The sequence below is a fragment of the Pieris brassicae genome, chromosome 3, assembly GCF_905147105.1.
Source record: "Pieris brassicae chromosome 3, ilPieBrab1.1, whole genome shotgun sequence".
NCBI classification, from domain to species: domain Eukaryota; kingdom Metazoa; phylum Arthropoda; class Insecta; order Lepidoptera; family Pieridae; genus Pieris; species Pieris brassicae.
The window spans coordinates 18,578,956-18,591,716 of NC_059667.1; the positions used below are offsets into that span (position 1 = coordinate 18,578,956).

At 37.5% G+C, this 12,761-nt stretch overlaps 1 protein-coding gene across 1 annotated transcript; it reads right to left on the bottom strand.

The window, feature by feature from the left end:
* Positions 1–10: 10 nt before the first annotated feature.
* Positions 11–10,706, bottom strand: LOC123707842 (3'-5' RNA helicase YTHDC2-like). The gene is made up of 12 exons (XM_045658204.1): positions 10,315–10,706; positions 9,994–10,220; positions 9,672–9,773; positions 9,289–9,435; positions 8,169–8,316; positions 7,701–7,845; positions 6,947–7,122; positions 6,514–6,635; positions 5,539–5,680; positions 3,096–5,374; positions 2,531–2,661; positions 11–1,879 (listed from the first exon to the last, which is right to left on the bottom strand). Exons 1-12 carry the CDS (start codon positions 10,526–10,528, stop codon positions 1,720–1,722), a joined length of 3,993 nt encoding a protein of 1,330 aa, XP_045514160.1. The 5' UTR covers positions 10,529–10,706; the 3' UTR covers positions 11–1,719.
* Between the last annotated feature and the right edge of the window lie 2,055 nt (positions 10,707–12,761).

Here is a 12,761-nt window from a genome sequence, read left to right on the forward strand (position 1 = left end):
TAAATGATTTCACTCAATTCACGGTTTTTTTAACTCACCCGAACTAATTCTGTGAAAATAAAAATCTTTTACACACATATATACATATATTTTATTTAAAGTGCTTTACACTGTTACATTCCTGAGAATTAACAACAGTGTGTGCGTGTAACGCGGACACAGGACGTATGAAGGATTATTAAAGAATTCAGTTAAAACTCAAAACCACCAGAAAATCACTAAAACAAGTCGACTATTTTTTAACAATATTTAATGTTTCGTGCGACATATTTATTAAAACACAATATTGCACACATTTTTCCAAATTTAGGAAAATACATTTAATCATAAAATACTAAATAAATGCAAATATCTTAAACTGAAAAAAACGAACCGACTTGTAAAGTACAAAGTGAATGTTAAAAAAGTCACTGCAATTTGTAACAATAAATTCACATTTCATACAGCAAAATTAAAATATATTTAATGACATTCAATCACGAAAAAGACAATAAAAGAAGTATTTTGAGCAAAGGCTCCATATCTTTATCTGCAGTGAAAAGAATAATGAAAAAAAAGGCATCTTATGAAAAACAGATTGTCTGTCTTATGTTTTGGTTAATGTATGATAAAGGCTGTTAGAATGTAAGGCGAGGGACGAATTGATAGTGATTATAGATGATTGGTCAAACGGAAAGACAGATCGTATCGCGTATCATGTCATTTTAGATTCTCTGAATCTGAATACGATAAAAAGCCCTTAACGAATGGTAATTTTATTAAATACTTGCATTAACTTAACTCATTCATTAACCATTAGCATTTTCATGCATAACAAATAACATAGTAACACATAAGTACACAATAGGCTTACAATATGCAGCTGCCATTTAAAGAACATCAATAAACGTGAACAATTTATTGTTAACATTCTATGTATTATATAAATTCTTTAAAAATGTCTAATTCGTTTAGATAATCTAGGACTTGTATAGTATACATAAATACGAAGCAGAATTACATTTTTTCTCCAAAACGTTTTCAATGCACCACAATCTGTTTTGAAATAGACACTTAAGAACAGACAATGTAAAAAAAATCCCGCGTTTTTAGGAAAAATAGTGATAATTCTATAAACCGTCACTATCGTTAGGTTCTCAGAAGACGTCATGGCAATGATATTAAATATTGAAAATAACTTTGATAGATATTCGACATGCTTTTTACTTGGTACTTATAATGAAACACTTAAAGCCGTTAGGGAAGATTGTTTGTTCGAACGCGCTAAGTCTTGACTTCCGTATGTCAAAAATATATTTAGACGGACGGACGCTAGTTCGCGATACGTCAATCAATTTGACGATTCGGCCATGACATACCTATAAAAAAAACAAAAAAAAAAACTTTTGGTTAGATCTTTTTTGTAATTGTACCTTTACTACAACTTATCTTCCGTTGTCAAACGAAACTAAATTAATTGTACTAGCCATTAGAGTAATGTTACATTAGACACCGATTGGTAGCATTATTACACAATTACACTATCTAACTTTTGTGTTTCACATTACTGAGGCTCGAGACAAACATTTCTCGCGAACACGGGAAAAACATTACCTCACGCTTTGCCACGTGACCATTTACATACACAAATCGTTTGAAATTATCACACCTGGCGAAAGCCCCTGATAATAGATGGCGTTATTAGAAATTTACTACTAGACGGGACGAGTAGAGCTTAATTTATTGGTCGTTAGGTTGTTTCTGTATGGGCCTCGGTGGATTGTGTCTCCTACGGCTTTGCAAAGCGGCAAGTAGACCGCGTCCGCTTGACGAGCACAGTTCCGTGCCATCGCGAGCGCCAGTCACACGGGCACCGCCAGCTAAACCATTTGTTATATGCCTGCAATATTTTTATACGATTTATCGTCTCGGAAATCTTAGGTATAAGATTTTTAGTAGAGAAATTCCGTTTGGTGACATAACCAACTTTTACGTTTGGCATACGTAAATAAATAATATTAAAACCGTAAAGGTTAACCTGACATAAATTATAAAAGAAATTGCAATTTTTTAATGAATTAGAACTAGAAACTATTACAGAATGTAGATTCGAAAACTTTTATATATAATTTGTAAAACAACATTTATTTCGTTAAGCGTAAGTCAAATAAAAATACGATAACAGACAATTATCCTTTTGTTATAGACTATAGAGGATAAATAAATCTGTTCTTTGGCCTCGGCCAAGAGTAGAATAGGAACACACTATCGATAATTCAATTCTTGGTTTAAAAATGTAGTTTAATTGTAAGTTTGTTTGTCTGTAGGTTTTTTTTAAATTGTTATTTTTGGTCCTGGTCGTGTGTAAGTCAATTTGTTTGTTGTATCGTGAGTTTGTCTTAATTTTGGGATACAATAAAAAAATTCCTATATTTATAATCAATAAATCTGTATCGCGGGCTAAAGACGAATCAAGCAGAAATACAAAAAGTATTTATAATATCCATAATTCATCAATAAAAAAATATCGAAATTATAAAATAACTTTTACCTGAGCATATGAAAGGGTATGTGGTTATTGCTGATCCAGTCTAAAGGTGAGGCTGCCTCTCCAAGGGCTGCTGCACCTGTTATCTTTGAAGCACCCGCACACGAGAATATCATTACCACACGACTACCCTCCTATTACAGAAAATAATAATTTTATTCTCAGAGTACAATCATAACAGTATATAATCAAATCAAATAGTTTGTTGATTTGATTATAACTACTGCTATAAAAGAGTCTCCCTCCTTCATCATACATGACAGTGTTATTATTATTTGTAAAATAGCATAAGACTCCGCCCACAAAACCGTTCCGTTCGTTTAGTCGGAAAATTCGTTTCACTTGACACACACATCACAATGTATGAAAATAATTAATTAACTAGCATAGATTAACAGACGCTTTTCATTGTCCGTTGAGTGTACTGACTGGGCTGGTGGTATGCTTCCTATACGTTAAGAAATAGTTAGTCTTTTGTTTTATAATCTATTGTTTAATATTGTGTTGTTTCTTCTATGTGTATTGTTTTGAATTTGACATAAAAGTATATAGTTTTACAGAAACAAACCTGTTTTGCCTTTTGCAGTTTCTTGATAGTGTTTTGCGTAAAGGGGTAGCTGCCACTCGCTTGTGCCATTTCCACGCTGTGCAAATCGTCTGCCTTTACTATGAAGTACCTGGAATTGCTTTCTCCGTTTTCAGAGTATTTCTCTATATTAGCTAGCAGGGTCTTTCCGTTTGGAGAAATGGGACTCTTTGGCCCACTATACGACTGAGATGAAAATCCTTGTGGCATTCCATCATTCCTCCAGCCAGGTCTTGGACCATTTCTATAACCGTAGCCCTGATAGAAACTATTCGCAAAGTCGTTCTGGTATTGCGGGTAGTATTTCTGCTCGTGCCGGTTAAACTGTTCGTCCTCCCGACGCCACATCGGCGATTCGACAGTCAGAGGTTTCGGCCGCTGGCCTATGCCGGCTGGTTGGTGTAAGCCTACGTTTTTCTCTTCAGCTCCCAAGACGTGGACAACGGCGTTTAAGATTTGCTCATCGAGTGGCGTCATCGGTTTCCCTGGGTTGGACATTCGACGAATCACAAGCGCACATAGTTTCTGACGCAGGTAATAAACGCTTATAGCGTCCGATGCGTCGGCTGTAAATGCCATCCAATCATCTAAAGTCAGGACTGCTGTATCTGGAGACGAGTTATTCTCGTCTGCCTCACTATCTGAATCGCTCGACAATCCTGGTGGATTGGCTCTTTGCGTTAGCGCGCCAGAGGGCAGTCTTAGAGGCCCACTAAACAAAGCGACCGTCAGGGGAGTCACTAATGTGTTGCATCTGATAAAACAAAATCTCCCCACACGAGAAATTTCTTCGAACACCACCCAGTCTGTTGGTAAATTTTGTACTGATTTTTGAGAACCACTCACTCCGCCACCTCTGTGTAAAGTGGAACTGGGATGAAATGCCACTTTAACTTCTTTCGAAGTTCTCAGCGTACAGGAATCCCTATCTACTCTTGCGATGGATGGGTACAGACCGCTAACCAGCACCGCTTTCACAACGTGCCACTTTTCAGAGTTCACGTTGACGTCCTTAATATCACCCGAACCTCGCGCTTTAACAAGACCGAGAGCTCTTAACTGTGCAAGTAACTGCGAGCGATACCCGACAATCATTTCCATAGTAGCCCCGCATATGAGATTTTTGGCACAAAACGCCTTTTCAGTGCCGTTAGCCCTCGCAGACTGCCACGCTTGGAATGCCCTCAATAACGCCATATGATCTGAATAGCTATCTGCGGCGAATTCTTTCCTCGCTAAACTTCCCTTCTTCCTATTTTCTGGATTCATCGATATCTGGAACGGCTCTTTATTGGACAAGCTGCAAACAATGGTCAATATCGGGTCTAAACATTTCATGACGCACGCGTAGAGCAACATTTTCCCCAACTTTGGCTCGACTGTCAAATCTAATAAATGCTGGCCGATTTCTGTCAAATCTTCCATAGGAGTTAGAGCACCGACAGTCTTGAGTAGGGTCACGGCATTCCTCACGGCTAAAAATGAAGGCGGCTCCAAAGCCTTCGATAGGAAATCCGCAATAGGAGTATTTCCAGGCGCTAACAGTTTTGTGTGGAGGCAAAGCTCCTGTAGAGGAACCCTAAGAATTTCTGGTACCGAGTTGAGAGGTAGAGTTTTGAAGCGTCGTTTGGAGCACATGTGAAAGCAATGGCCAGGCTTGGTCCGTCCCGCTCTACCGGCCCTCTGCTGGCAACACGCCCTCGAGGTCCACACGCATTGTAGGGAACAGACACCTCCATTGGATTCATAATACTTTTCTTTGACTTTACACGAGTCCACGACGTACACGACATCGTCTATCGTTATTGAAGTTTCTGCTATATTTGTTGAAATAATAATTTTCCGTGCATTCGGGAGCGGATTGAAGACTTTTTTCTGGTCCAAAGTCTGCATGTTACTGTGCAAGGTGAATATTTGATATTTTAAAGCATTCATTTCTGTGCAGGTTTGGATCATGTCTCGCAGAGTAACGATGTCGTCGTAGCCCGGTAGGAAGATTAGTATACTCCCTTTCGCCATGTTAAGGTGGATATGTTTGACTAACGCCAACATAAGATCGTGGTCTATAAGCTCCTCTGAGAAGGAGTGATGGTAGACGTCTAAAAGGAAGTTATCCGCTGCCGACTCTTCTTGTTCGTTGGATTTGGGTTCCTCGATTTGGTTGAAACTGACGAGACCTTTGGCACATTCCGAGTGACCGCCTTCTACAGCGTAGTCATAAGCAGTTTTACCATTTTTATCTTTAAATGTTGGATCAGCACCTGAACAGAAATATTGAAGATGAAAAAGAAAAATATACGTATATAAATATTTCAACGAGTGATTAGGTCAAATATATCAAGGATTTTCGTAGGAAAAAGGTTTTTCTGTCAAATATTTTAAAAAATACGCTAATCGAGGTGCAATGAGTGATAAGCTGACATACCGAGCCTCAATATCTGATGCGCAGTTTGTGTCAGACCCCTTGCAGCGGCAGCGTGAAGGGCCGTCCTTCCACAGGCGGAGTGACGCGCATCTACGCTTACACCTTCCGATAGAATCATGTACAGCACTTGGCTGAACGAGTCCTAAGAATATCATTGGTTTGTATATACAATATAATATATATAAAAATATTTTAATGATACATTGGATACAGAACATGATTATTATTACGTAATAATAGAAAAAACTTTTTAAACGGATTGAAGCTGTGCGTGTCACCATGACCACGCACGCGAAACGTCGGAATTTTTTTAAATTTAAAATTATGTAAATGATTATAAGTTTATAATAATACTACATAGATTCAATCCGTTTAAAAAGTGTTTTTTTTTTTAATGTAAGCCATGTTAACAACAGACAATACTATATATAGACACACAGACAATATAATAGAATAAAAAAATAAATCAATGGCGCTACAAAATTTTTAGGTCTGGGCCTCAGATTTCTGTATCTGTTTCATGAGCATTTGTTAATCGAATAGGCAAGTAGGTATCAGCTTTTTGTGCCTGACGCACGCCGTCGACTTTTTCGGATCTAAGGCAAGCTGGTTTCCTTACGATGTTTTCCTTCACCGTTGGAGCTAATGTTAAATGCGCACATTGAAAGAAAATCCATCATCTCATCCAGGGATGAGAGTCGCACGCTGAAGCCACTAAGCCAACACTGCTCTGTACATAATAATAAACATTTGTAAATAATCTTTCAGATACATTCTAATATTGAAAGATACATAAATGTACATGGGATATATGAGTGTGTTATGAATTTCTAATTTAGGCTTTGCTCAAATACTTCACAACGCATATACCTTACACTGCTACCTTAACCCAGTGTATCATTTCAAACCAGATTGAACTTTTTTTAAATTAATACTCGCACACGCACCAGATTAAAGCTACATCACATGACTTACCAAACTACCCTCATTGAAGCACTCGTCTAAAAACTCATCCATATCAGCTTGCATTGCTGGATCCAGATTCTCTTTTTCCTCTTTACTTCCACTCTCTTCTACTAAATCACTTTGCTTTTGTCCTAAAATTATATTCGTATCGAAAAATAGAAACATAAAATGTTAGGTGTGTATGCATAATAATAAAAAACTTCGGGGCAATAAATACAGATAAAACAATTTTCTCTGCAGCTGTGATACTTTTGACATTTAACACCTTTTGTCTTCAGTCACCGTGACCACGCACGCTGAAAAGTACGCGAAACATCGGGAAAATTTTTAAATTTAGAATTATGTAAATAACTATAAGTTTTAAATCACAAAGTGTTTTTCATAAGTAATGCATCACTTTTCAAGGCTATTAAAAATTAAACTAGAAAAAAATTTAACCTACCCTGAAGATGCGACCAGTAGCTTTGTCCAGTTTTAAGCTTCCCTCTAAGCTCGCGTTCCAGTTGTGACATTTTCTTGTTGGTGTACTTGGTCAACTTTAAGATATCTTCTAAATAATGCCTTTGAACTTCGTGTAAACGTCCAGGTATACTTATCACTGGACATCCATTAAAATACCTGAATGATATTATTATTTAAATTACTTCTGTACTTGACAAAACGTTTCTTAACTTTAATACGACTAATCTAGTAACTTGCTAAAAAATGTTATGTCTTGGATATAAACACTAACTATTACAACTCTTAAACAAAAATGTTTTGTTTATGGTTAATCTTTTGTTAACATAGCTTTTACACATTGAAAGAAAACACTTTTTTACCGGATTATAGCTATTTGTATTATTATAAACTTAAAAAGTAGAGAAAGTTGTGGTATCTGTATTTATTTCCCCGGAGATGAGTTGAGTTTCTCTACAGCTGTGATACTTTTGACATTCAACACCTTTTGTCTTCAGTCACCGTGACCATGCACGCTGTAAAGCACGCTAAACGTCGAAAAATTTTAAATTTAACATTATGTAAAATAATTATAAGTTTATGATTATACAAATAGCTTTAATCCGGTAAAAAAGTGTTTTCTTTCAAAAATGTAATTTTCGTGTTCTACCTGCAAAATGCATCCTCATTCGAATACATTTATCTTAAAGGACGTTAATTTAATTGCTAAAATAATATTATTAAAAAAATCGCCTCACCTGGAGAATATCTGTGTGTCCATAGTTGCAGACATGAGAATGACTTTCAAATCTTTAGTCCGCAAGGCGTCTCGTAATGCTATCAGCAGAAAGTCACTAAATTTATCTCGCTCGTGAACCTCGTCTACGAATACGTGCGTCACCCCTACACAAAAGTAACCAACATTTATGAGATGGATGAGTATGCAATAGTAGTAACATATATATATAAAGTGTATATATGAACGTAGCAAGCGTACATAAAAATCTTTCATCATAAAATAAATTTATTTTTTGAATATACATTCGTTTGTGGTCATTACTTTAAAAAAGGTTTTATTATATACTGTCAAATAGCATATTGGGTAGATTTAGTTTGGTTTGCTTTTTAATACATAAGGGGTTTTTTTATATCTAATAACTATTCACTAAGTTTTGTTTTAATACCTAGTGAATAGTTTCACTTGTGCATATTTTACTTCCACTTACCAGTAAGGGCTTCATCACCCGCCATCAAAGTCCTGAGCAAGACGCCATTAGTGCAATAATGCAACACTGTACGCGGGCTTACACGAGACTCGAGCCGGATTTGGTAACCAATAGATTGTCCTATCTTCTCCATACGTTCGTATGCTACCTAAAATCATTTATAGAACGTAAGTCGTCAGAACCACTGACGTCGTTTTCAGTTCCTTTGCTGCCAAATGATAATGTGGAAACTTTTCTGAAACATTCCAAAATCTTACATCGTACATTCGTAAATCGTACTGTTTTATCTATAGTACTCATCTGTCTCTTTTCATCACGGCATAAACACATTTTGACAAAAAAAAGTGCGTGCGTACAAAGTACACATGTCAGAAGTATTACTAAGGTAAAAGCCCCACCAATAGATGATCTTGGTACAATGGTATATGAGTACCAGTATTGATCACTCCATGTCTTTGTATATATCCATATTCACACTGATTGTACACTGTATACGTGCGTTTACTGCACAAGACGTTATGCGACAGAATTGCCATCTAAAGTTCCAATATGTAACTACGAAACGAATACTTCAACCAATAGCGTTTTTTTTTCTCGATTTCCTTTAATCTCTCTCTCTCAATCTTTCTCAATTGCTCTGTCCCTTTTCTTCAACAAAAACGCTGCACATCTTCGTGACGCTAATATTAATGCGTTTCATCCGTAAAAAAAATTACGGCGCCTAAAGAAGTTTCACTTCAATAAGACTAAAGATTACTTTAAAATCATGCACTTATACCTATTTAGGCTTTATTAATAATTATACTATAAAGTGCTTGACAATAAAACAGGTTGAGGGCCGGAACACATTAGCATGTTATGAAACATCTTTTGCTCTATTGAAACATAAATGTTACAAAGTCACTTTAAGCTTCATTGCTTATCATGTCTATAGATGAAGACTGTAAAATGTAAGGTGTGCAAAAATTTAGGCAGATTTATATTTATAATGCATGCTACCATATGAAAACCAGAGTGTATTTAGCACTTATTTTAACATTTTCTACATCTCTACTACTACTTTATAGATTAAGCCTTCTGTGTATAGACTATATATAACTAAAGGCTTAAGTTTACATACCCGCTCAGCAACAGAAACAGCTGATATGCGTCTGGGCTGTGTGCAGTAAATCCTGACTGGCTGTTTCATCTCCTGACAGTGCTCTAACACTAGCTGAGGCAGTTGCGTTGTTTTGCCACATCCTGTTGCTCCCGCAACTATTATCACCTAATTAAGTATAGATATGATTACTTTTTTATAATTTAACTATCCTTTTGCATAATGCAATGGCTTATGGCTCAGTTTTCTAAGTTCTTCTCTTTTTTCTACAGTTATATATTACAAAAATACATAAAAATTCTGCTTAATTTTAAAGCACAGCTGTCAGCTCTCAAATGGTAGGTCCTTGTCATTTTTCCTATTACAAAAGAATATTTTTATACATTAATAGTAAACATCTTTACCTGATTAGAGTTAATGGCATTTATTAGCTCATGTCTTTGTTCATAAACTGGTAATTTTTCTCTAAATTTAATCAAATCAGGATTATATGACGTGCTTGGAACCTGCAAACATAGATATAAAAGTGAATCATCTTATCACAATATCAAAATAATATAAAAATACAAATTTACTTTAGGGCCTTATTGAATAGGAATACATTTTATGATTTAATGGATTGGAAAGTACAGTATGACAAATATACATAAAACATTGTATTATTATTCTATAACTGTTGGTTTTTTAACACTGACAATTTTAAAATAAAATAAAATAAATATTTACCTGAGCAACACCATTATTCAATTGTCCCATACTTTTATGAGCTAATTGTGGACTCCGCTCCTTCTCTGGACAACAACTAAGATCTTCCTTTTCCTTACTTGTGATTGGAAATGCATTAAACAACTCAGTGATACTACATCTCATATTAGAGTCTAAAATCAATTTGGCATCATTTTGTATGATTGTTGAACCAATTCTTTTATATATTGTTATGTAGCGGTTGACACCTGTAACATTTACAAAATTTAAATAAGATATAAAAACAAGCAATTTAAATAAATACGTCGTGAGTGTTCTAAAAACCAAAACAAAGAAATTTACCTTTCCCGCGTGACTTGGATTTGAGACCTAATTTTGCGACGGTCTCATGAATGAAGCCTCTTTCTTGGGCAGACAGAAAAGACGGAAATTTAAGTTCGGTCTCATTCTCATCACTAAGAAACTTATCCAATTGTATTTTTAATGCTATGCTGACAGATTCAGCAATAGGAAAATGCTTATTCCCTATGTTACGTTTACCCCTTTTAGAACTCATTACTTATAAGATACGTAATTATTTATTATTGCTTTTCAAATAATCACATTACATCTATGCATGAAATTAGTGATCTACAAAGGTTTCAAAGCCGATTTAGAAAATCTTTGCTAAATGTTAATTTCAGAAAATTGTTTGTTTTAAAATAGAAACCAATAAAAACTAAAATTACAGTATAAAAAGAATTACATATAAGTTGAATTGGCAACTAATACTTGACACTTGACTGAAATTGAATATATATACAGACTATAAGTGTACTAAATTTAAAAATATGATATAATATTTACGAAATAGAACTACAGTATCCTAACAAAGACTATACTACTATTAAATAAATAATATTTATAAAAACCGTTCCAATCATAGACTTAGCGCTTACTATGAATCCTGTATTTTATAATTAATTACAATGACGTCATACGGGAGTCAAACTTAGAAACTAAGGTTCGCTTCTAAATCTTACATTAAGGTACGGAATTCACTAGTAAGTGCAAACTTGATAAAAACAAATTGCAATAACATAGTCGCTATTCGCCACAACATGTCTTAAAAATGCTTTGTTTTGCGATTTTAAACTACTTTTCTTTTTTTTTTAAATGGAATCTCGCTGTTGGCCTTAAGGGCCTTTACAGCTCAGCTCGGGCTAGCTCAAGGGCGTCTCCTGTGAGACTCGAACCTCGGCTTGGGCCGTCGCGGGGTGGTCAATCGCCTGGGCAGGGCGGAAGCTCACTGGAGTGAGCGAAGTGCGAAGTGAAGGTCCTCGCCTTCCCCGGTGAAGGCGGTATTTTACCCTAATCTGTGAATTTCTATTTTTATTATTGGCCGCGCGGGCGGCATTTAATTTATTGTTTGCTACATTAATTGTATCGTCCGGATCCGTTAGAATGTGTCGGGGCCTCCTACGAGCCCTTTTTGTCGGGAAGGGGTAATAGTTGATGCTATTACGCACCAGCGGATTGGGATGGTGTTTAGCCTTGTCAAAGTGGCGTGTGGACGCCAACTTCATCCATTGGGCTATGGGAGGGAGATCCAGGTCGTGGTGGAGATCGACGTTTCTCGCATAGAAGGGCGACTGAAGCACCTGTAGCCGGTGAATATAGGAAGGGGCACAATGCGCAAAGACTACGCTATCGTATGTCATGCACGGTCGGATGCAGGCCTTGTACAGGGACAACTTGTGTCTGAGAGACATGTGACTCCTTTTATTTAGGAGGAAATGGAGGCGAGAGATGACAAAATAACCTTCTTGCGAACGGCGGCTATGTGCTTACGGAAAGACATGCCGCTATCGAGCGTGACTCCTAGATATTTGACGGACTTTTGCCATGGGATGGCTTGCCCGTATAAGGTTACCTCTGTCTTGAGGTGAAATTTATCCCTAGCGTTAGCACCGGGGTTGCCCATGGCAAAGAGAACTGCTACGCTTTTCTCGGGATTTATTTGGAAGGCCCATTTCCGAAACCATTCGCCTAACGACGTGGTAGCGGTCTGGAGTCTGTCCACGATGACACCTCTATCTTTGTGAGTGGTATAGAGAGCGGTGTCATCGGCATAGAGGGCTAGCTCCACATTTGGAGCCCTAGGGATGTCGCCGGTATACAGCGTGAACAGAAGGGGCGAGAGGACCGAGCCCTGAGGGACTCCGGCCATGATGGGGCGAGGAGACGATAACGTTCCTTCTACGCGATAGCGCATTGAGCGGTCGGACAAGAAGTCGTGTACGATACGCACGAGTCTTAGTGGCACATTAAGGTGGTAGAGCTTGTAAACCAAGCCGTTGTGCCAGACCTTGTCGAAAGCTTTCGCTATGTCGAAGAAGAGCGCACCCGTGGCTCTCGGTTTCAGGGAGCTATTCATCCCGGAGAGGATGTGCTCCGTGATTCGATGGACTTGATGAACGCACGAGTGGGCCGGCCTGAAGCCAAACTGCTCATCGGGAATGAGCCCCTTATCTAGGGCAAAGTCTAGGAGGCGCTTTTTAAGTACCTACTCGTAAAGCTTGCTAAGCGTATTGAGAAGGCTGATAGGGCGGTAACTGGTGGGGTTGTTACGGGGTTTGCCTGGTTTGTGAATACCAATGACAATGGCCTCTTTCCACTGCGCCGGGAAGGTGCAGTTTTCAAGGAGGCAATTGAAAATGGACACTAGTAGGCATATCAGATGGGGCGGGAGGCACCGGAGGACCTTGTTCGAGATGGCGTCGAGACCTGGAGATTTACGAGGCAGTGAA

Excerpts from the sequence above, each read along its gene's own strand:
- LOC123707842 (XM_045658204.1), bottom strand. The coding sequence starts at position 10,528 with ATGAGTTCTAAAAGGGGTAAACGTAACATAGGGAATAAGCATTTTCCT. Across the intron at positions 10,221-10,314 it reads ATCCAAGTCACGCGGGAAAG|GTGTCAACCGCTACATAACA; the intron begins GTAAATTTCTTT and ends TAAATGTTACAG. Across the intron at positions 7,123-7,700 it reads GACACACAGATATTCTCCAG|GTATTTTAATGGATGTCCAG; the intron begins GTGAGGCGATTT and ends AATATCATTCAG.